Below are 23,597 nucleotides of genomic sequence, written 5' to 3' on the forward strand. Positions count from 1 at the left end.
ATACCATACCTTAACCTTGTTCGTATGTGTTTCATCTGAGGTGATCTGGTTCAAACACATATTAGTAGATCCACTGGCTTCTGAATAAATTGTCCATAGTATGTGTGTATTTGTGTGTCCGTGGCAGAGAAATTGGATTGTAAGCTCCACTGGGACAGGGAACAATATGAATGACTAAATATTCTCTGATTTTATAACTATAATTAATTTGTTGGTGCATTGTAAATAAACGAAAGTAATAATAAAAATAGTAATGGTTGCTCTGTGTTAGCATAATATTTTTATCATTTATAATGTACGCCAGATTATTTAAATGTGTTGTCTTGCAAGGAATAAATACTGCTTTGCAAACTGTATCAATGTCAAATACTGTCTTTATTTGCCACTGGAAAAAAAGTTTATTTAATACCATGCTCACTCAACCACGTGAAAGTCTTTTTGTGTTCTGTGCGTTTCATAGAAATAACTGGAATTATCAGACTGTAAAAAGAAAACCAAGAAAAAACAAAAAGGAGGTGAGATGATCGTCCTGTACAGTCTACATCACTCTCCAGAAGTCTTTATAACATGAAACAGAGTGACATTGTAGAGAACTTGATGACCATTATTCCAGGTATAGAGGACTCTCTCTCGTGGATTGTAGTCCAACATAGAAATGTGTGAATACTGATTATGGAATGGAATATCTGTGTACTCATAAGTAGAAGAATTTGTGTAATATGCAAAGTAAATTTTGGCTCCCGCTAAATGAGAATTGGTTACATAGAGGGTGCCACATATCATAAAGGACTCTCCAGCACTACGCTTTGGGTAGCCGGTATCCCAGGTCTGGAGGATCTCCAGTGTCTGGGGGTCCAACTTGCTGACAACGATATTTCCTGCATTCTGGTTGGTTGTGTAAACAGCCCAGAGCCCATTTTCATCCACCATGAAGTCAATGTCCGAGAAACCACCCCAAGAGTAGGGAAAGGTATTGTTGTAGCCAGCGTTGTTGAGGTTCCTCTGGACAGAGACACTGCGTGATCGGAAGTGATATTTTACCACAATATTGCTCTGGTACTTGTTGTAATACAGAGAGCCATTGTAAACCACATGTCCAGTACCAGCCCAAGGATGAGGAAGGAGGTGCTGAACGAAGTTCTGGCCTTTGATAAAGTCATTGAGGCTGCGATATTCTAAGACTCTTCGACCTTTTAGGTAACCATCCATGTACCACACCTAGAAGAGACAAAATCTTCTGTTACAAAGGGACGTTAAACAATGACATTGTGTTTCTCTAATGTACTGTAAAAATTGATTCCTTTATTAGTACTTTAGAAATCTGTACAAAGCGGTAATAAAAATGTGAAAACAACGTCCACTAAGGTTGGGAGCATAATATATTAGAAGAAACAAGACAATTAACCTACAAAACCTGTCAAACCTCTGTGTATTTAAAAGAATTATTATTTATTAAAAAAATAAAATAAACTATGCATGTTTAATTGGAAGATAAAGCACTCAAACACAAGAAAACATTTTCTGTTAGTTACAACTTATTGATAAGATTTATGTGTATACTTTTGATTTAGCCATTACCCTTAGATCTACCTCTGACCTATCTCCAGTATCCACCTCTTGCCTACAAGACTTTTCCCATGCCCTTACTCACTTATGGAATTCCTTACCAATCCTGATCAGAATCTCCCAAAGCCTTCAAGTCTTGAAATGCTCTCTGAAAATGTATCTCTTAGAGCTTTCCCTTCTCCCATCTATACTACTTCCACTAATGCAGCTTCCCAACTGTCCCAATCTCCACATTCGTTCTTCTCATTACAGCTGCACCTCTTTCCCTTAGAATGTTAGCTCTCTCATGAGCAGGGGCCTCCCTACCCTTTCACAAGTCTGCATTTATTTTGTCTACCTTGTATGTCCTGTTTTCCCCACTGTCCAGTGCTGCAGATCATGGAGAAAATTAATAATAATAATAAAAAATAAAATTAATAAGTTGATAAACCTGCAATAATCTACAGTATTTGTAAATATATACTATATTCACAAAAACAAATCTTAAAGATAAAGTTAGAAGGCATTTCTACCTATACTAAATATTTAATGTCAATGCCCCTGATGGAACCTCTGTAATGGATAATTCTTCTGCTCTGGCAGTCAGGAAAATTGTGACTATTTCTACTTCTGACACTATTTTCTATCGAGAACTGACCCCACCGCTTCTTGAAGCCTTCCAATCTGTGCAGAGAGATTTGAAATTCTCCTGCCAGCCCAAAAAAAAAATAGATTGATAATGGCCTCTGTTTGGTGGGATCTCTGGTATGGAAGTGTTCATGCACATTATAGAAGATGGGGGGTGGGGGGTTATAATGTTTTGTGAGATAGAACATGTACCTCTAGTATTCCCAAATATACTTACATAAATATACAAATGGGGCACTTTTTTATTAGGAAATGTTAGAATATGTTCTGTAGGTTGATCCAGGGTTTCCCAAACCCAGTCCTCAGGGCTCCCCAACAGTGCAGGTTTTCCATATCTCCTTGCTGGAGCACAGGTGTATTCATTACTGACTGACACATTGTAACAGAACCACAGGTGGTCCTAATTATATCACATGTGATCCGGAAAACCTGCACTGTTAGGGAGCCCTGAGGACTGGGTTGGGGAAACCCTGGGTTAATGCCTTTTATATTGATATTGAAAGACATTTTATACCGGGTCTGTGTTTCCTAATTGTATGAAAATATTAATCCCAGCTACATGCTGACAGCTAATTCAATGTGTCTTTCACCCTCTTACCATAAACCGTATTTCCCTATGCAGCCGTTTAATCCTGTTGTCATATGGATTGTATAATTTTCTTGCAACTCTCCTACAAATAAATTCCCCATTCCTAAATTCCATTATTTACATGAAAGTGTTTGGAAGCAGCTCTCGCATCACTTCAGCTTTGTGCTCTCTAAGCTGTTCATACAAAGGTTTCAAAGTTCTGATACTTTATGTTATGTATACTCCGCTCCGTTTTAGTATCCATTCTATGAATTGCTTCCGCTTTATTGCTGTGTTTCTGGAAACAGATCCGCAGTGCCATAAAACACAGCACGCAAGGCAATGTCTCAGCAGCAGTTTATGGGGCAATATAATCTCCCTGACTGCTGGTAACAACTCTTCCCACAACTTCGTATTCCTGGCATTTCCAGCTATGTTACTAAATAGTTTTCTAAGGTTCTTATCAGATGAAATGTCTTCTAGGTGTTGAACATCTGCTGTTGCTGCTGACAGTAAAGTAACATTCATATAGTACTTTGTGTATGTAATTTCTGGTGTGATAAACATTGTGTGATGTTCTAGTGTATCGCATAAATCCCTGTCCAGATGTAAGTGGGACAATCTGATTGTAGGACTCTGTTCCGCCATCTCTCAGGTCAGGAGATTGGACAGTATGTCCCATTCACCACTTCTCAGCATAACAAGAGGAAGAGGAGAGGGTAAAATGGACCCTGGTGTCACAAAAAGTGCTAGGCATGCCCCCCCATGTTACGACTATGCACCCTTAGGGACATGGCCACGTCCTCAACGCAACATAGCCACGTTCCTTGCCCCGATTCCTGGCATTCCAATGTTGGGAGGAAGTTGTGCTCTCTCTGGATATAGGAACGTGTCAAACCTGCTTGCAACTATAACATTTGTAGTGGTCGGTTGTGCCTAGGTGTATGGGGCAGTAGCATTGTTACAAAGATGGACTGAATAGCAGGAGATAAAGTGGGCAATGGTATAGTCTCCTCTGGTCTACAAACTTTCAAGCATTCTCTGAAAACCCACCTCTTCAGACAATATAATATTCCTCAACCACCCTCTCAACTTCACTACATTACCGTATTACCATCCAATACACAATTTCACACAAGACAACAACCCCCTGACCAACATTGTTGTGTGACAGGATCATATAGCTTATGAGTCACTTTTACCTTTGCAGTCTGGCTGGACCGAAATGCAAAATGTCATGACTTAACCTCATGTATCAAACTCCCATTGTCCCATAGATTGTAAACTTGCGAGCTGGGCCTTCTCACCTCTTTGTCTGTTTAACCCAGTTTGTTTATTAGTTTACTGTAATTGTCCCCAATTGTGAAGCGCTACGGAACATGGTGGCATTATATAAATAAATGATGATGATGATAGTCGAACACCACATGTTTACAACAATGTGAGTATGGGGAAGAAAACAGAAGTAGCAACTCATAATTGATCATTTAGTTCCAATCTTGTTCAATAATTTGTTCAAAAATGCCTGCGGACTGAGTGTTTTCAAAATGCCCCATATTGTATGCAATGATATGCAAAACACAAAATACAGCGGTATGTGTTTTCACACCGCATCTAATTTAAGGCAGTTTGAAAACCACACTGTAAACCGCAGCTTAGTAAATCCTGAAGTTTGAGTGCTAATCTGCTTTACGATTCCTGGACAAATAAGACCAGGTAAACATTATCATCAGCACACACAAATATCATTACACAGACTAACGTGTGCGAGTGTGCAGTTGACAGATAGTGACGTTCACAGGTGTCTAAACCCCTTCTTTAAATCAGAGCTGCTTAAAGACTTACTTCCAAACTATCCTGATTTAGACAGGATAGGTCTAACTTGAGGGGACTATCCATCGCCCCACCGGCTGGCATGTCTGTCCTCCCTCCCGGGGTGGTTGCAGAAACCTCTGGTGCACCAGGCAGTTCAAGGGTGTTTTGGTAGGAGGGTAAGCAGGCTGAGGACAGCCTAGTACTTCAGAAGGGCTACACCCCTGCCCCCATGAGGTACACAGCCACGCCCATAATGTTCAGATTTAGAAAACGTAAATGTTGAAGAACATGTCCATCTCAAAATGCACTGCCTGTCTTCTGTACCTGTATAGCAGCAATGCCTGTCTTCTGTGCTTTGTTATAGAAATTTCTGCTAAGATGGACCTGGCTGCAGCAGTGCTGAATCATTCTTAGGTGTTATTTTGCCAAAATAATTACAGTTGAAAGTCCCAGCACCAACTGTTATAGTGATGGGACTTTCACATGCAAAAAAGGTTGACAAAATGACTGTGTCATACTCAGTAACTATAAAGCTGCACACTGCATGGCTGCTCCTGGAGGCTGAGACGCAGACAGAGAAGTGATGGCGCAGAGACATCTATGTAACCACTTTCCTCTGGGTCGGTCCATAACTGTATAGTGGGGGTGGGGGAGAACCTGCTGCAGAAATCACTATTACATCCAGAAGACCTCTGTGCTCTGGCTGTAGTGGTATGAAGGGACAGTCCTAGGGCCTGATTCATTAAGGATCTTAACTTAAGAAACTTCTTATTTAAGTCTCCTGGACAAATCCATGTTACAATGCAAGGGGTGCAAATTAGTATTCTGTTTTGCACATAAGTTAAATACTGACTGTCAGTATTTAACTTATGTGCAAAATAGAATGCTAATTTGCACCCCTTGCATTGTAACATGGTTTTGTCCAGGAGACTTAAATAAGAAGTTTCTTAAGTTAAGATCCTTAATGAATCAGGCCCTAGTGAGCTATATATTGGCACTGGGACCTTCAAACGTAATTTTATAAGCATAATGATGTAGTGTAATGGAGCAGTAGGTGGGGCCAGCAGTACAACCCCTGCGGCCAGCTCTGCACATCAGGTCCTCCTGCGGGGATGACTGCTTTCTTCAGATGTCTCCTAGGTGCAGAAAAATGTAACAGACACCTCACTTTTCACAAACCTGGAAACACCCCTATAAAAGCAATTTGTGCCTAGTTAAAAGCAGAGATTGCCCCATGCAAAAGAACCATCGCCACTTCTTTCTCATTTAAGTCCTGCAAAAGAAAACCTTATTACTACACTTCAGTGCAAAAGTAGTTCTGCTTGTGCTCTTAATCTGCACTTAGCTAGAAATCATCATCATCATCACCATTTATTTATATAGCGCCACTAATTCCGCAGCGCTGTACAGAGAACTCATTCACATCAGTCCCTGCCCCATTGGAGCTTACAGTCTAAATTCCCTAATATACACACACACTCACACAGACAGACAGACTAGGGTCAATTTTGATAACAGCCAATTAACCTACTAGTATGGTTTTGGAGTGTGGGAGGAAACTGGAGCCAGGGCCGTAACTAGGGCTGTGCGACAGGTGCGACCGCCCAGGGCGCAACGCTGAAGGGGGTGCAATTTAGGAATATTTTAGATTCATTTGGTTAAAATTAAGGGCTAGGGAGGCGGCATTTGTCTTTCTCGCCCCAGGCGCTAAAATTCTAAGTTACGGCTCTGACTGGAGCACCAGGAGGAAACCCACACAAACACGGGGAGAACATACAAACTCCATACAGATAAGGCCATGGTCGGGAATTGAACTCATGACCCCAGTGTTGTGAGGCAATGCCTACCCAACTCCACCCACAGGGCATTGCAAACTTTTGTCGCACAAATTTATGACCTTCCCATAAAACCAATAGCACTAGCATAAATCTAGACATCACAAAAGCACAATTGCGTTGCAGCTTCACATTCTTGCAGTTTCTTGTGATCTGTTCTTGTGTACAGGACTCCTTGGGCACTTTTATATATATATAAAAGACAAATCAATTGTGCAGGCACAAACGTTGCTTCTTGAACTCTTTGACTATTATACAAGCTCATAACATGTAGAGGTGTAAATATAGATTTTCACACCAAACTACTCAGACTGTTGACAACTGATACAAATTAGTTGTGTGGTGCAACAATAAGAAATGCATTCAATTATTCTGGAAGACCTTCTGCTTTAATATCAATTTAAAGTAATAAATTGTCACATTTCTAACACATATTTATTTTTCATTTAGACATGAATGCATGCCATGGATCAATAAAAATGAGTATCATTTCATAAGTCCCCAAGTTAGTATCAGTATTAATACCACTTAAGAACTATTGCTTTGTCAGGGAGAATGAGCAATGCCACAGATTATATTGCTCTGGCACTTTGCTGTAATGGGATTTCCACCAATATTCAATGCAGCGATCACTTAGAATGCAGGACATTGCTGCCGGGGATCAATGGTGTTTCACTTGCACTCAGGACTGATGACATTACGGCTCAGAATGAATTGTATTACAAGTTGCAATCAATAGTGTTACTGCTTACAATTGATGGTGCCATCGCATAGAATGGATTGGGTTACTGCTGCAAATCAATAGTGTTACACCGGTACTTAGCAATAAGAGTATTAGCACTTAGAATAGATTAAAAGGGTGATTGTTATATGAAAACCATGTGATCTAAACACTTGAAGAGCGTTTATGGGATTGAATGACAACTGAGGCCATCTTGGACAAGGGCAAGCAAAGACAATGCAGTGTGCACAGGTTTAAATAAAGGCTGGTTAACTCGTATCACACAAGCTGTTGAGTTATAACTCCCATCATGCTCTGTCAAAGCCTGTCGTAGAGAGCCACAGTTGGCCCACTCCAGATTTAACCCATTACATGCTGCATTTAAGTCTTTCCTAAGCCAAGCAGTGCTCACATTAAACAACCTTTAATAAAAGCAAACTGTTATTAATATTAACAGTTATTTAGGCAGCGCCCATGTATTATGGAGGCCTTTACAGAACTTACTTTAACATTCACATCAGCCCCTGCGCAGTGTAAATTACACTTTATACTCCCTACTAGACAGACACACACACTAGGGCATACTTGCCCACTCTCCCGGAATTTTTAGGAGACACTCAAATTCCGGGTAGGTCTCTTGGATTCTCCTGGGAGAGCAGGGCATTCTCCCGCACCCTGGAAGGGAGCCTCTATGATGCGATTTGCGGTAAATTGCATCAATTTGGGCCCTGTCTCACATGACAAAATGATGCTTTCGTGTAATTGCATTGCAAAATGAGACTTTCTGCCTCTCCGTCCACCTACACCAACTCCCTTCCAGGAGATCATAGAAAAATTGCTAAGTATGCACTAGGGTTAATTTTGTCTGGGAACCATTAACCTGCCAGGAAGTCTTTGGAGTGTGCGAAGAACAGGAGCACCCAGAGGAAGCCCACAGGGAGAACACACAAACTCCACACAGATAGGGCCAGGTCAGTATTAAAACCATGATACCAGCGCTGTAAGGCAGCAATGTAAAAATCTTGCAATGAGTACGGTTATCCTTGGATTTAAGGCCCTAAAGCAATTGTTGTTATATATGTGTTTTTTATACCACTAGAAAAAATGTATATCAAATGAAAATGTGGCTGAATCACGTTTAACTTACATTTATACTAGTGTTTGCATTCTGCCCTTATATAAACTCACAAGTGCATCTAAATGGAACAAGTGGAGGTGTGAAAATTGCTACCGGAAGGCAATGCAAGAAAAACGCCAATGGGGGTGTAAACACTGAAACCTTGGTTTCTAAATGTCAGAACTATGGCTGTGGGTAGGAGGCCTTATGCAGATTAAGTAACGTTCAGGGGGCGAAATAAATCTTGAGAACATATTTGGATGATCCAAATAATTCTAAACTTCCAACATTTATCCCAGTACAAAAGTTCCGCTCCTGATTTTCTCAATCTGGACTGACTACATTTTAACATAATTTAAATGAATTCAGCCCAATTTCCTGCAATAGGAAAATAAGTGGGAAAATCAGGAGAAAAGCATAATGTACCAATGAATTGGGAGATGTTGGATGGTTATATAACAAGTGAACTACTGTCAGAGTCTAGGAGTGGTGTGAATCTTATTTGGCCTTGTTGGGATATTAAAACTTAAAGGAGATGTCCAACCAGTATGTTTCATCCTCTAGCTATAAAAACTATACATTTTTAGACAATATATACAACAGCTATTTCACTGCTCAGGACTTACTTGTAGGTTCCTACATTACATTCTCAACTATCCCCGGTATGTGTGAATACTTACATACAAAACAAGCTGTAAGATTTATGATGCTCCCCAGGTACACTCTTCATCGGTTGGGGTCAATGTTCACCACATTTTTTGTGATCAAAGGCTAGTGTACTTGGCACTAGGTTTTTCCAGGATGGTCATCACCAAATAATCCCCCTATGGCTGAATGAAAAGACCCAATAAACAGCCCATTGGAGTCTCTTAAGTCAATAAGGTGTCACCTTAACCACTGAACTTCAGCTTTCAATTCTGACATTCTATAAAGGGATAAAACTTCTCTTCCCAAGTTCCACAGGATCTGGTTAACTTATACTTTAATCAGACTACAACTAGTCACAGTTTGTAGAGGAATTAAGAGATTGGGCGAACAGGCCATGGATGTGAAAGCACTTTTTTTCTAGAGAAACCTTACAACTCATTAAATATGTGAATATGGCCTATGGAGGATACACCTAACTTCCTTCGCTGCCCATAACATTCCACAGCCAGCTCCTGCTCCGTGTACCCAGATCAGTGGGTATGGGGCATAGCTGCATCAAGATAACTGGGATTATATCAGGAGACAAAACTACCACCAATATAATAGCCTGGGAGAAGGTAATTGTGAATTAAGCAAAAGTAACCTTTCACTTTGGTTAATTTTGTATATGAAGTAGTCGCACATCACAAACAGCAGTTATGAGCCTTGGACATTGTTAATTGTAGGAACACTGGTACACATGGGTGTGTTTGTTCTCCAAACAGACAGATACATGCCACAGTGCCCAAAGAGGAAGAACGAAAATATACAATTGCTTTAGTAAGTTATGTCTAACTGTTCAGCCCAAACGGCAAAATGAATGCAATGACAATGTCATATTCAATAAGTGTCTCTTGATTGGTACTTATACAACTTTGATACTGTTAGATATTAGTGTCATTATTAATGTTGTGATCAAAATTTCAATCTGTTCAAAGTGGTTTCTTGTCCTTTGGATAAGCGCTGATTGCATCAATTGTAATGTAATGTAATAATATTCACCTTAAATAAGGTATTTCCCTGGCTTCATGTCATATTCATTAGTCCGATATCCCAGTGAAAAACATTTAGCTAAGGAAGAGTTTGAGCGGAACTTAAGCTATAAAAAATTGCAATGTGCTTTACTACAGAGGGCTATGCAGGGGCTTAACGTCTATTAGTTTCTGAACAGATGTTTGCTCAGAACATTCTAAACATCATCTGACGGCAGTAATGCGACGACTGCCATTTCTATTTGTTTTACTACTTAGATGGTTTTGATCTCTATTCCGCATTGAATGGTTTATTGCAGTATTTTCCACGACTGTTTAGTAACCACTGAGCAGATTGAAAAACAGAAGAGCATTCCTGGACAAATGTGAATACCTTATTGGATATAAGCCAGATAATGTGTCATGTGACGACTCGCATCCAATCACATGTTGCCCTCTTAAACCAAAAGATCCCACTTTGTTGTGCAGTGTCTCCCAGCTATTTGCATTAAATAAAACAATCAGACTTTATTGCCAGGGGAGCTCCAAGCATATTGTTGTGTACTTTTTGGTGTTTACTTTTTCTTTAGGGCATATCCCTATAAAGTGTTGCATAGTCTCATAGTGGTGACAACTCCTCCTACTAGGAAAATTACTATATTTTAAGAACTTGATATGATCTATCAATAAGTTATTTAAATAAAGCGACTAACAGGCTGTTTGAAAAACAAATTTGCAACAAGTTTTGGTGTTCCTAACAAGATTACCAGCAAAGCTGTGTTGTGCATGTGAGATATCTGGAAATAAAATATCCAACATGAATTTCAATAAAATGTGTCTTTATTCTTAATATAACTCCTTTCTCTTCCCTACTTTCTTAGACTTGAGAATGATTCTAGTTGTAATAGGGGTAGCCCTGTATCCATCTCCCCATCTTCAGACTAGCACCTCACATCCAATTAGTAATGTAACCTTTTATCGCTTTCTCAGCCTCCAGTTGTTGGACTGCGGAACAACTTACATTTTCAGTTTTTAACTTTCAGCCAATTTTGGCATCATTTTCTGTCTGCAAGTTTGACAGTTTGGATTATACTATAAGATGAGGCTTCTACAAAACTGTGACAACCACAAAAAGAAATATCAGGTGCTAAAAATATCTAAAAAATATCTAAAAAATATATCAAACAAATAACCTGGAATTGACTGCAGCTGGACGTGAGATAGAGATAACCCACTATATCAACACAAGAAGCACAAGGAGGAATGTCCAGCGCAAATAACAATACACCAGGAATAATAAAAAAATGTATAAATATATATAATTTAATCGGCATATGTAAAAGACAACCCAAAATGATAATATAAAACCTTTATTCGGCCAATGAATTATGGCCCTATATATTGTAAAATGAATATAATATAACAAGCAATTGCATATTTTCCCTTTATATGTAATTGCTTGTTATATTATATTTATTTTACAATTCATTGGCCGAATAAAAGTTTTATATTATCATTTTGGGTTGTCTTTTACATATGCCGATTGGGTTATTTATATTAATACATTTATTATTATTACTGGTGTTTTATTATTTGCGTTGGACATTCCTCCTTTTACAAACTGTGGCAGATCAAAATCCTAATCACCTTGCAGTGAACAGAGATCATCACTCTTTTCACAGTTGATAAGAGACCCCAATGCCTATGAATAGCTTCTCATGGCTACAGATTGTGCAATGCACATCCAGAGGCTAAGAGATATAGCTATAGTCACATCATTCACATAGTGACTACAGTTCAGGTTATGGAGTGGAAGTCTGTCACCCCTAATACCACGCTCTTTCAGTGACATCCACATGCATCTATAGTAAATACATAAAGAGTTGGCACCAACCTTCCTTGACCTTGAAAGCTTTACCTTGACAGCCAGTAATCAGAGGAGAGCTCCTAGCCTCTCTGTACAGTCCTTAGTCACTGAATTGTGTTTCCCCAGAAACTTTGACAAAGTTACTCCTGGAACCTCATGGTCTACTTTATCAAAGATTTAACCTGCTGTAGACAGACAACAAAGCTTCTCACACTCAAGAACTTTGCATCTCTTAAAAATCCCCTTATTGAGAACTTCTACAGAAGTTCCTCATTTTACTATAGCAAATTAAAAGTCTGCTGTTTTTGTTGGGGACAAGCACACTATGATAGAGAAGATCATTTTTGTCATAATCTATCTATCAACATTCAAGAAGCAATTGGTCTCCAATTCTTCATGTTGCTAGGTTCTTTATTTTTGCAATATCAAAATCAGTGATGGCACACTCATAGTCCCATAGTCCAAGACATGAGATGTGGTGGACTTGCCTGCGTTCCTCCTCCTCTTCCTGTCCCATGTGTTCTTGCACTTTCAGGTAGCAGATTTACTAAAGAGAATGCTTCAATAGATAGGTATTATTATTCAGCCTAAATTATTTTGTATCGGCTTTTGGGCTCATTTGGCCTCCTCCTGTTGAATTTCCTAGCATTGAAGATTAATTTTCCAGAGCATCTTGTTCTGCCATCAGTTACTCATTCGCAGATGCCATACAACTGTTGTGCCAGGCATCTTAACAATTGTTCTGGTAATGTCCAACACTTAAAGTACATCTTGCATGTACATTTTACATAGCTAACTTCACTGCACAAGAAGTACTTAACCAGTTTGCGGCCCACCCAAACAGATTGTCAAACTTACCCCCTATAAAACCAGGGCTGACCTATATATAGTCTTTCTTTTGTCCAATAGTTAGCCAGATGGTAAACTAAAAGCTTTATACTGCCGTAATGTTACCAAAATCTGCCAGCCACCTGCCCAAACACAATCAATACCTTTATTTTGTTGCCAGATCTGATACAAGTTTTGAAAGCTTCCTGAACAAGACTGTAATGTCCTGATATGCACTGGTTCATTCCAAATTATTATTGTTAAATGGTCTTGCTTACAAAAAATCTGGACTAAAATTGTTTTTCATCACTATGTCACTAAACGTCCAAAAATTATACAACTCAGACATCTATCTAAAACTTTTATTTATTTCAGGTGTATATATGTTAAATGGTACAAAAGTCAGATGGCATAGTAGCTCTCGTATGATACTGTATGATATCTACAAACTTCTCTCAAGGACCATTGTGATTGAACCTTACCCCATTCCTTCTTGTAAAAGACTGACCTGAAAAAGTTGTAAAACTAAAGGACTGTGCTCCACAGCTATTCCCAGGAGGAACCTGGGACCTGTCTTCTCCATTAATTAAATCAGATTTGTCAAAAAATCTACTTGCCCGGGCTGCTCCCCTACTGTGGAACGATCTTCCACATTCCATCAGGTTAGCATCTACTCTCAAAGGCTTTAAGCGTGCCCTTAAGACTCATTTCTTTATTCTAGTCTATCAGTCCTCCTCCTAACTCCCTTGTCCTGGCTCTCTCCCCCAGTTAGTACCACCTTTTTATGTCTCCCCTCCTTCCCTTTAGGATGTAAGCTCTCAGGAGCAGGGCCCTCTTTCCATGTGTGCTCCTTCTACTGTTCCTTCACCCTCTATACCTCTTGGCCTGCTTCCCTAGCTCTGTTTTCCCTGTTTTCTTAAGCTTTGGCCTTCTTCTCGCTGATTTCTACCATCCCTTACACTATCTGTCCCAGATATAATTTGATTTGCATTACCCTGTCACCTGTGTTTGTATATATTTTTGTATCATGTTGTGTCTTGGTTCTGTTTTTTGTATATGTAATGTACGGCGCTGCGGACCCTTTGTGGTGCCTTATAAGTCAAAGATAATAATAATAATAATAATAATAATAATAATAATAATAATAATAATCTAGGTACATTTCTGATAATTGTTTATGGCATGAATCATTTAGAGGGGTGAACCATGACGTTACCACCTCTCATGTTTTCTTTCACTTCCTGTTTCCATATGCTTATTTATAGGCATGTGGATAGAGGTGGCGGGATAGCTTCACCAAAGAGTTGGCTTGGTCAATAGACCGACCAGTCACCATGTAAAACTCCCCAATCGCCACGATAGAGTTAACCAGAGGTTGCTGTCAAAAGAAAACAAACTGATCTAATCATCTACCTGGTGTACAATTTATTTAGATCAAACAATAGTCTGCCCGTGGGTGGATAGATTGCCACAGAAGAAAGAATGATGAGTTTTTGGTCTACTGCAGTGTATGACTAGCCTGAAATTACTTTAGTGACTTCCTCTGCTATGAGTCAAGGAAACAGCATATTAGATCAGGTTATTCTTGCAGCGCACTGAAATATATTGGACAAACGTTGCCTTCACACTCTTCACATGCAGCCAAATTAATTACTTTTTGTCACAAATTAAAACATTTACTTTTTTGCAGCATAAAAAAAGCTACCTTTACTCTCTGCGGTTATATTTGCCTCGAAGTGTCGTGTGAAAAACGGTTCCCCTGATTTATAGTGAACTCTGCCGTTTAATCACCTCCTTCAATTTCTGCTCCAAGTTGGAGCTCATTGTATTTGAAATGCATTCTGGCTGCAGGCCACCATTTGGCTGTTTGTCAAGATCACTAGGATGTGAAGGAGAAAAATATATGGCGACTATATGCTTAAGAGTAAGCTCACTGAACCGCTTATATCCAGCATGACTACTAAGTCTAGAAAGATGAGGAAACTGAGAGAATAAAGGAAGAAAACAAATAAATAATTAGGAATTATGGATATAATTATTATACTCCTTATAGCCATTCTGAAAGGCAGAAATAGAAGAGGATCAATTTATTGCCCCAACCAAAACTTCAACATAAAGAGAAAATATATTTTTTTTAAAAACAAATAGCGGAAAAAAATAGATGAAATTTCTCACGGAACTCCTTCTTGTTAACATTAAAGTCAGACATCAATTAGCAATCAACAAAGCTTAGTAAAGACACAGAAAAAAATGTAAGTGAATGGACCAATGCACATAAGTACTACTTCAGACTCAATGAGACATATTAGGACCAAAGTGTACCGAGTCAAATTACCTACACGTGTTTTATTTTTTTCAATACCTGTGTGTGCAAAATTTTAAAGACTAGGGGCCTGATTCATTAGTGATCTTATCTTGTGCAAAAGTTAAGATGCTTATTTTAAGAGGAATCAGGGAGATAAGAGTGAAGTTAAGATGGATTTTCATCTTAACTTAAGAAGTTCTTCACTTACGCAGTGGATTTGATTCTATTCTCCCTTTTCTGGGCATGAACGGAGTGGATTTGCTTAAGATAAGCAAAAAATGGCAGATAAGATCACTAATGAATCAGGCCCTAGATTCTTAAAAGGGACACCTGCAAATCCACTGGATAAAAATTGCAGTGCAATGGTATGAATATATTCCGCAAGTGGGATAGGGAATATTATAATGAGCCCGATATAGAGTTTGACACTCTTCGTGTCCTGAACGTGCACATAAAAAGCTTGTCATACAAATCGCACACTCAAACACTCACATTTGTATGCTGGATCACACGGATCTCAAGAGAGGTCCGGCTCAAAACATAGCAGTATTTATTAGGCATTCATCAGGTGTACGACGGTGTATATCATCATCATCATTATTTATTTATAGAGACTGTCTCATTACTCTATTCTAAACGCAGTTGTTTACCGCTTTATAATACCAGTGGGAATCTTCATTCCTGCATTAGTCACAACAAAAATAAAAAGATAAGTAAATAGTAATAAGCGCTACTGAATTTGCTGGCACTATATAAATAAATGCTGCTGCTGATGATAAGTAAATCGAATAGACAAACACGATTTGACGTAATAGAGCTGGAGGGATCAAGATGCAGGCAGCCAATCAGAATTGCCCAGATGGTGATCCTGGTGTCATCAGTATGACATATATTTATACTAGGCCTCCACTATCCGTAATGGATATGCCTCCTAAAATGCACATCTGGGGACGCGTCCAATTTTAAGTAGGTCGTATGCTATACGTACACTCAACTTAAACCTCTCCAGTGTAAGAGGCACAAGATACCCTCAAGTCTAGATACAGAAGGATATATTTCCATCACAACAATGAACTTGCAGCCACTCAAAATGAGCCGATAATCTCAATATTTGCGTACATAACTACTAGATGCATTTTCATTAAAGACTATAATAATTGCATTTTAAGCCAACCATTAAGGTACCCAAAGTAATGGGTGCCAGGATCCCTAAGATTCTCTATTTTTTGACATATTAAACCAGGCACCCACGTGATACGCAGTTTTCTTAGTCTGCAAATATCTAAGTGAAAGTAAAGTATTTATTGGTTCTATTACCCGCTTTCTTTCCACAGTTGCTAACTGTTTCTGATTTTGAAGGAAAGCCTAAAATTTTGAAGATTTTTCCCAGGAAAATTTGCAAATCTTGTTGTGTTTATGCACAGTACAACCAGAGGGGAGGTCACGTGACAGGAGTATTATGGGGCACCCCTGCTAGGAAATGCCCAAATTAACGGCACTACAATGTTGGGGGGGCTAAATGATGCAAAATCGCATCATTAAGCCCCGCCTCCACCGCAGTCCAGGAGGGTGCCTACTCTTCCAGGAGTCGGGAGGGCTCCCCGAAATTCGTGGGCCTCCCGGAAATTCGGGGAGAGTAGGCAAGCATGGTTCTGTTCTATTTGATATTTTTCTTTGTGCCACGAATAACACGTGCATAAAAGTTGCGTAAATGCTAACAAATAAAAAAAAACAAAAAACTTTTTTTAACCTAAACTTTAATAAAGGAACATTACAAAAAGAACAACAAAATGCTGGGAAAAAAAAAGAAACCACCCCAGGTACTGCTTTTCTCAAATGTTTGAAAAAAAACAAATGCGAAAGAAGTAAAAAACATCTCAGTGGATGCATTCCGAGGTGTTTAGATTTTTAAGAAACATAAAATATGCTTTCAAAGATTTTAAATCCTCACAGACACATTGTTGGAGCTTCCAGGCCACTTTAGTCTCACTTCAAATGCTCTTTTATAATACAGTTACCTCCGTTTCTCCAGCAAGTGAGCTGAGTATAACAAACTTCACAGATTTCGTCTGCACACAGTTTTTCATCATCTTTAAATAAAAAGAGCTTCACAGGCTGCACTTCCTACCTCTTCTCTATGTGCAACTTCCCAAGACGCACGTACCATTTATGAACATTGTACCGGCACTTCCCCGGTGCTGTAAAGGAGTTCCTACCAGCTGTGCCTGCCAATAGTTCTGATGCCAATAGGAAATCTTTTAAGATATTTTTTGGACTTGGCTCAGACACAATGTAATTCATGTTACCAAACTGAGTAGCAGTGTAATGCTCCACGGTTCATCCTAGCTTGTTGTTCACCGGTTAAATGGAAAACTTTAATACGCTTTATTTAGCACATTAGGGAACGTACAAAGGAAGACAACGTTTTGAAGTTTTTACAAGTTTAGACAGCATGAACGGTTTATATTGTCCACCCGACTCCAATAGAAGTTCCCATCAGCACTTACAAAATAACAGCAGTCTGGTTGCCTCTTTGGTTTCCTAACTCTACTCTTTAAACCTAAAGTTCACAAGACTTTTCAAACTTCGCCTCTTTGTAGAAATTGACTTTGAAATCACTGAAGCCGGCTATCTGTGACTATGGCTTAGATCTCAGCTTCAGGTGCATTGTGAAGAATTCAGAATTATCAAAACCAACAGGTCACTTTTTTAAAATGTTTTTCGTCTGGGCGACGAGGACTGGCATATTCATGGAGACATTGAATCTGTCATGCTACTGAGACTTCGTCTAAATCCTTTAATTTCATTAGCTGCGCTTGGCTTGTTCCACGGGGGATAAAACAGATTAGGTAAAAGCAGTTTGGATGTTCTGACTCTGCTGTATTTTTGCTGCTAAATGAAGCACGGTTTAGGCTGTGGTTTGAAAGGAAAACACTTGGTTTGGAGGGCTAATGATATTTAAAGTCGCATGCAGCGGATTAACTGTGTTCTGGTATACACCTACACATGAATGTTGATCTTGTGATTACAATATGTGTGTCTATGTAGAAGTGCATACATAATGTATGTTTTTGCTTCTTGCTGCCAATTCTGAAATAGCAAGGGAGCACTAGTTATCCCAAATAGACTTCAGTTTATACTGAACCGTTTTAATCCAATTTATACTTTCTATAGGGCTGAGCAAATGACTCCAGAGATAACTGTGCTGGGTAGCCTGAGAACAGGGCTGCTTTTCTCCTAAGGTAAGAACATGGTCTCAGTTGGCGTAATCCTAGCAGATGCTAAAACAAGTTCTAACCTCACTTCCTGGAGAGTAATCTTCCTCTTTTCTCCTTTCTCTAGTCAACAGCCACTTTATAACAATGGACTGTAGGTAGAAGCTCAGAGTAAAGCTGGGTACACACTGAAGAATTGTTCAGACCCATGTGCTATCTCAAACGATTATACCTACGACTGAAGGTCCGATCAGTCTGACGATTAATGCATACACACTGACACGATTTACCTTCAGATCTGTGCTCTTTATCTGGTCCTTTGTCTGGTCCTCTAGTCCGGAGAATGACAGCACAATATTCATTCATTCACTACTGTCACACTGATTAAAACTGCCTTGTTATAGCTATCCACATGTCCTAACGAATTTCGTTAGCTTTTGTGACTCTGAAACAAAATATTCTGTCTCAGAACGAACAAATAAATTATTCCTTCTACAGCACTCTCTACATTTATTCACTATGACATTCAGTGCTAAGATCGACTGAAAAGAGCCCGACTTTGTAAACTCTATGGAGATCGACAGCATGAGTGCATACACACTACATGATTGTTTGGTGATTGAATGGAAAAAATTGAACGGTATGACCAACCAAATGTGGCGATAATCGTCTATTTGGGCAGACTTTAGACCATCGTGTCACTACACACACTGACCCGAAACTGTCACTACACACACTGAACCGACTTTCAAACGAGCGGTCGTATGTCGGCTAGTTGAGCCGATTATTGGACAAAAACCCTGTAGTGTGTACCCAGCTTAACACAGGTCACCTGCATTGTTTCCTGCAATCACTATTAGCAATGTGGTGACTGACCACATGAATAGAGTGGGGACAGGGTAGAGGAAGATTTCTACACTCAATGTAGCTGTCTCACTGATCCTACTAGAAAAACTGCAGAAAGGAACGCAGGTGATTGGTGCCATCCAACGTTTCTACCTGTGATCCATTATTGCTGAGCACAGGTGACCAGAGGAAAGAGGTGGTCAGCATTACAAGGGCAGCCTCAGGAGAGGAAATGCTTCAATTGAAATTCATTTTGAACTAATTAGGGCTCTAGTCTCCAAGCTGATTTCTTTCTTTTTTATATCTTGGGATAATTAATGCTTTGCAGAACAAAGGAAAATATTATGAAAAAATAAACTGTAGAAAATGTACAGTATATGACAGTTAAGACTAAAATCAAAATAAGCAGAAACAGGAAAATAAGTAATTATACAGTCATTAGCAGTGATCATGTTCTTTCTTTGTCTCACAATGCAAATCCAGAAATTAATGGATTGCTATTGAGCCATGAACTGAGGTCTGATCTATATGTAGGAACTTGGAATAGAGCATTCTGTTGGCAGCAATGCTTAATCCTTTTATTTCCTAAACATATTTTTAACTTTGATACAATGATGGCTTTTTTGTGTTGTCCTCAGCACATAATGTATAATACCTACCACCACAGGGGCAAATGCCGGATTTCCATAGAGGGGTTTCCATGCCATGCCACCAATGGGCATGTATGCATGTGAGCGTTTCTATAATTTTAGACACTGGGCTGCTCTCCAACTCTTCCTATCCCCATCATATACACAGGGCAATTCCTGTCTCCGTCATATACACAGGGCAATTACTATCCCCATCATATACACAGGCAATTCCTATCCCCATCATATACACAGGGCAATTCCTGTCTCCATCATATACACGCGGCAATCCACCTCAAGCATACAGTGCCCCAGGCTGAGAGGCGGATTTCCAGGCACCAGTAACCCCCCATTGGTGCGCCCCCGCACCAATGGAAACAGCACGATTACAGGGGACACACATCCATCAGGATTGTGCAGTAGAGCAGAATATGTTGCAAAATCTGGCAGCCTGAACACTAGACCCCAGGTAAATAACCTTATGGGACCAGGCATACTCTGGATATTCCACCCAAAAGTGATGCTTCAGTTCTATGCAATCTTTCTTAAGATCAGAGCAGGAAAATATCGGGAGACACATTTGTGAAAAGTTGTTTTTTTTCTGCAGATTTTGACAAAATATTTGTTGTGAATTTGAAAAGTAATCTGCTCAGTTTACCCATACAATCTTATAATAAAGATGATCCATGACCGCATGGTGTGGTTATGGAATTCTCTACCAAGTGAGAGGGTGAGGACAGATTCAATGAATAATTTAATAAATAATTGGATGTCTTTCTTGTTAAATACAAGATCTGTAGCTATAATTATTACAAAACATAACTTGGGTGCTAAATCCAGAGAATTAATTTGATTGCTTTTTGCTATTTTGGGATTAGGAAGGAATTGTTTCTCCCTGTAAGGATAATATAGCAGATGCCTCGCCGAAGACTTTTGTTTACCTTTCAAGATCAACATAGATTTTAGAAAACATTGAACTTGTCTGGCTTTTGGCTCTTAAGGGATATTTCCAACTTTCGTAGACTTTATGAATATGATAAAAGTAATTCCAAGCAATCATTGTTGTTAATGGAATCCCCCAGGGCAGTAACTAGGGCTGTGAAAGAGGGGCAACCGCCCAGGGCGCAGAGCTGAAACGGGGCACAAGATTAGGAATATTTTAGGTTAATTTGGTTAATATTGAGGGCTACGGGGGTGGCAGTTTTCCTTTTTGTCCCGTAAAAGTTACTGCTCTGGAATCCCCTGACTGGTTACAATACTGTGTTAAAGTCAGCTTTGGTGTTTGGGCAGGGCCATTACTTGTACTCATGCCACAAGGGATGGAAGTGGGTTATTTTGTTATGTAATGAAGAATGGCATGCAGGAATTGTTTCTGCAAAACATTCATATGGTAGTGACCCCTAAACAAAACTAGTTGGAGAATGACACAGTGTAACTGAATGTTCTCACTGGTCGATTTTCTTTCTTTTAATTTTCTTTCACTTAGAATTGAGCATGAAAACTGCTGGCTGCGCCCACAGGTCCAAATTTCTGCTCCTTCATTCTCCATTGCTATGAACCGGCAATACCAAAGGGGTGCTTTAGCTCCTACAATGTCCTTGTGATATATAATACATGGGTAGAACAACTAGAGACTTGAAAACTGGGATACCCAAACACGTAGGAAACATCACAAAAATAAGTCAGAGTACACAGTGTCCCAGAATACTGCAGATTGCGACCACTCACAACTATGCTTCATATGGATCAAAGTAAAAGTAAAAAGACCTTGGAAAGGAGGGGAACACATGACACATAATGTGAAATAAGAAGTCATATGGATCCATGAACTGGTCACTCTGAACCCGAGGCTCCTCAACATTGATTTTGAAGTCAGAACATTCCTCAGAACTACCTCTGACCCACCAAGCATTGTCCCCTTTCTTCACACCATGGCTGTCCTTTAGGCCCTGGCACACTGGTTTTGTCATTTCTACTTCACACCTCTAGTGTCATTGGTTTCCTTTTTTTTAATAACCTTTCATTCATATTATTTTTATTCTTATATATTCTTCAAGTTACCTTAATTTTATTTTTATTATTTTTTATACAAAGGAAATTGTATACAAACCTTTAAAAGCCTTGTTGAAGACTATAAAGAAAGAAAACCACCAACAAGGACCTCAACCCACAAGAAAAGAAAGCATTTAGAGCTCTCAGCAACAATCAGAACATTGTCCTTAAACCAGATGACAAAGTGTATAGTCATACTCAACAGAGTGGACTACAAGAGGCAAAAAGACTACAAGAACTACGAGAAGTTGAAAACTGACCCCACATCCTCATACCACAAGGAACTCAACACAAAAAAAGTTGTGTACTTAACACACCAAATTCCAAGACTTCAAGTGTTCTGCTACTTACCAAAAGTACACAAGAATGTCTTGGGTATTGGATCCCTAACATGCAATCTCTAGGTATATATAGACCATTTCCTGCAACAACTGGTGTACAAATAGGAGAGCTTCTTAACACCACCCATGTTCTCAAGACATTCTCAAATGACAAACTGACTACACACTTGTCACCTGCGATGTTACATCACTCTACTCAGTCATTGACCACCAGATGGGATCCCACCATAATCAACACTTCCTCAGCACTGAATCATCACTGCCAGAAACACAACTTACACGCAATTAGTTCTGGTTCAAGGACAACTTCTACAAACAGCTAACACAGACAGCCATGGGGACAAAATTTGCTCTGAACTACGCAAACATTTTCATGACTAAGTGGGAAGGAAACCACATATGGAACAACAACCCACATCAAGAGAAATTGGTACTATGGTGAAAATACATTGACCGCATCCTCTTCATCTGCTACATCAACGCCTGGACCTGAACACCTAGATTGAGAAAGAAAGTATCCACATAAAATTGTATAAAACTGGTAGATTGCAACAGCCAAATACCAGCGAATAGCAATCACCGCAAACCTGGATCCATAACATACCAGGTGGACTATTTAGATGGCTCCAAAGAAACTACTGACACTTTTAAGAACCAAGCTACCAACATGAAGGAGAAATTCCAACAAAGAAAATATGACCCCACATTTTTATCCTCCAAACTCTGTTTATCATATGAAAGCATCCTAACTTACATGTATCAGATATTGGCATATACAGTACCACACCTGAAAGGGTTTAATCCACTATTTTTGTCTTGGACTACCCCATCCCGTATAAAACCTGCTCTGTCTCTAGTAGTGTATATTTAACGTTTACCTTAGATTCTCACTTCTGCTCTGTTGCCTTGTAATCACTGTACAACCTCTATATGTACATGACTCCATGCCCACGTTATCTGCTCAGTACACAGGTTTTCAAATCCCCAAAAGCTTTCCACAAAGGGGTTTTAACAGCTTTTGAAGTCTGTAGATGTCATGGCAGCCTGGGTCTGCTTTATGTACAAATGCTTTGGTTCTACTATAATTAAAAACATACACAAAAGGTGGCCAAAGGAGTGAAATTATACTTTGAAATGGAACCAGACCACTTCATAGACAACTGCAATTAAATTCTGGCTTTTAATGGTTGAAAGGGGTTTCAACCCCACATGACCCCTCTGCATGTGAACCTTTAAGCCTCAGTAAATATGTGATTATATACAGTGGATATAAAAAGTCTAAACACCCATTTTGACATTGCAGATGTTTGTGATGTAAAGCCTGAAATCAAAATAAATCATGTCAGACCTTTTTCACCTTTAATGTGACCTTGCAACCATTAAAATTAGAGTGAAAAACAATTTTAAGTTTAAAGAAGTGAAAATAAAAAAAATTACATTATGCTGCTTGTATAAGTGTAGACACCGCTACAGCGTCGGACTGGCCCACCGGGATACCAGAAAAATCACCGGTAGGCCCCGCTGCCCTACAGCCACACCCCCTTCTAGAAGTGGGCAGAGCCCATCCAGCTCACCTGGGGGTCGATGTCCTCTTCGGCATCCCAGCT

At 39.4% G+C, this 23,597-nt stretch overlaps 1 protein-coding gene across 2 annotated transcripts in view; it reads right to left on the reverse strand.

The window, feature by feature from the left end:
• Positions 1-356: 356 nt before the first annotated feature.
• OLFM2 (olfactomedin 2) overlaps positions 357-23,597 on the reverse strand; it is a 228,457-nt gene continuing 205,216 nt past the window's right edge. For both annotated transcript variants that reach the window (XM_075206866.1, XM_075206867.1), the window contains exon 6: positions 357-1,218. In XM_075206866.1, the coding sequence (XP_075062967.1) occupies positions 544-1,218 (675 nt within the window). In that variant the 3' untranslated portion in view covers positions 357-543. The remainder of the gene's footprint in view (positions 1,219-23,597) is intronic.

Source organism: Mixophyes fleayi, chromosome 4, assembly GCF_038048845.1.
Source record: "Mixophyes fleayi isolate aMixFle1 chromosome 4, aMixFle1.hap1, whole genome shotgun sequence".
NCBI lineage: Eukaryota > Metazoa > Chordata > Amphibia > Anura > Limnodynastidae > Mixophyes > Mixophyes fleayi.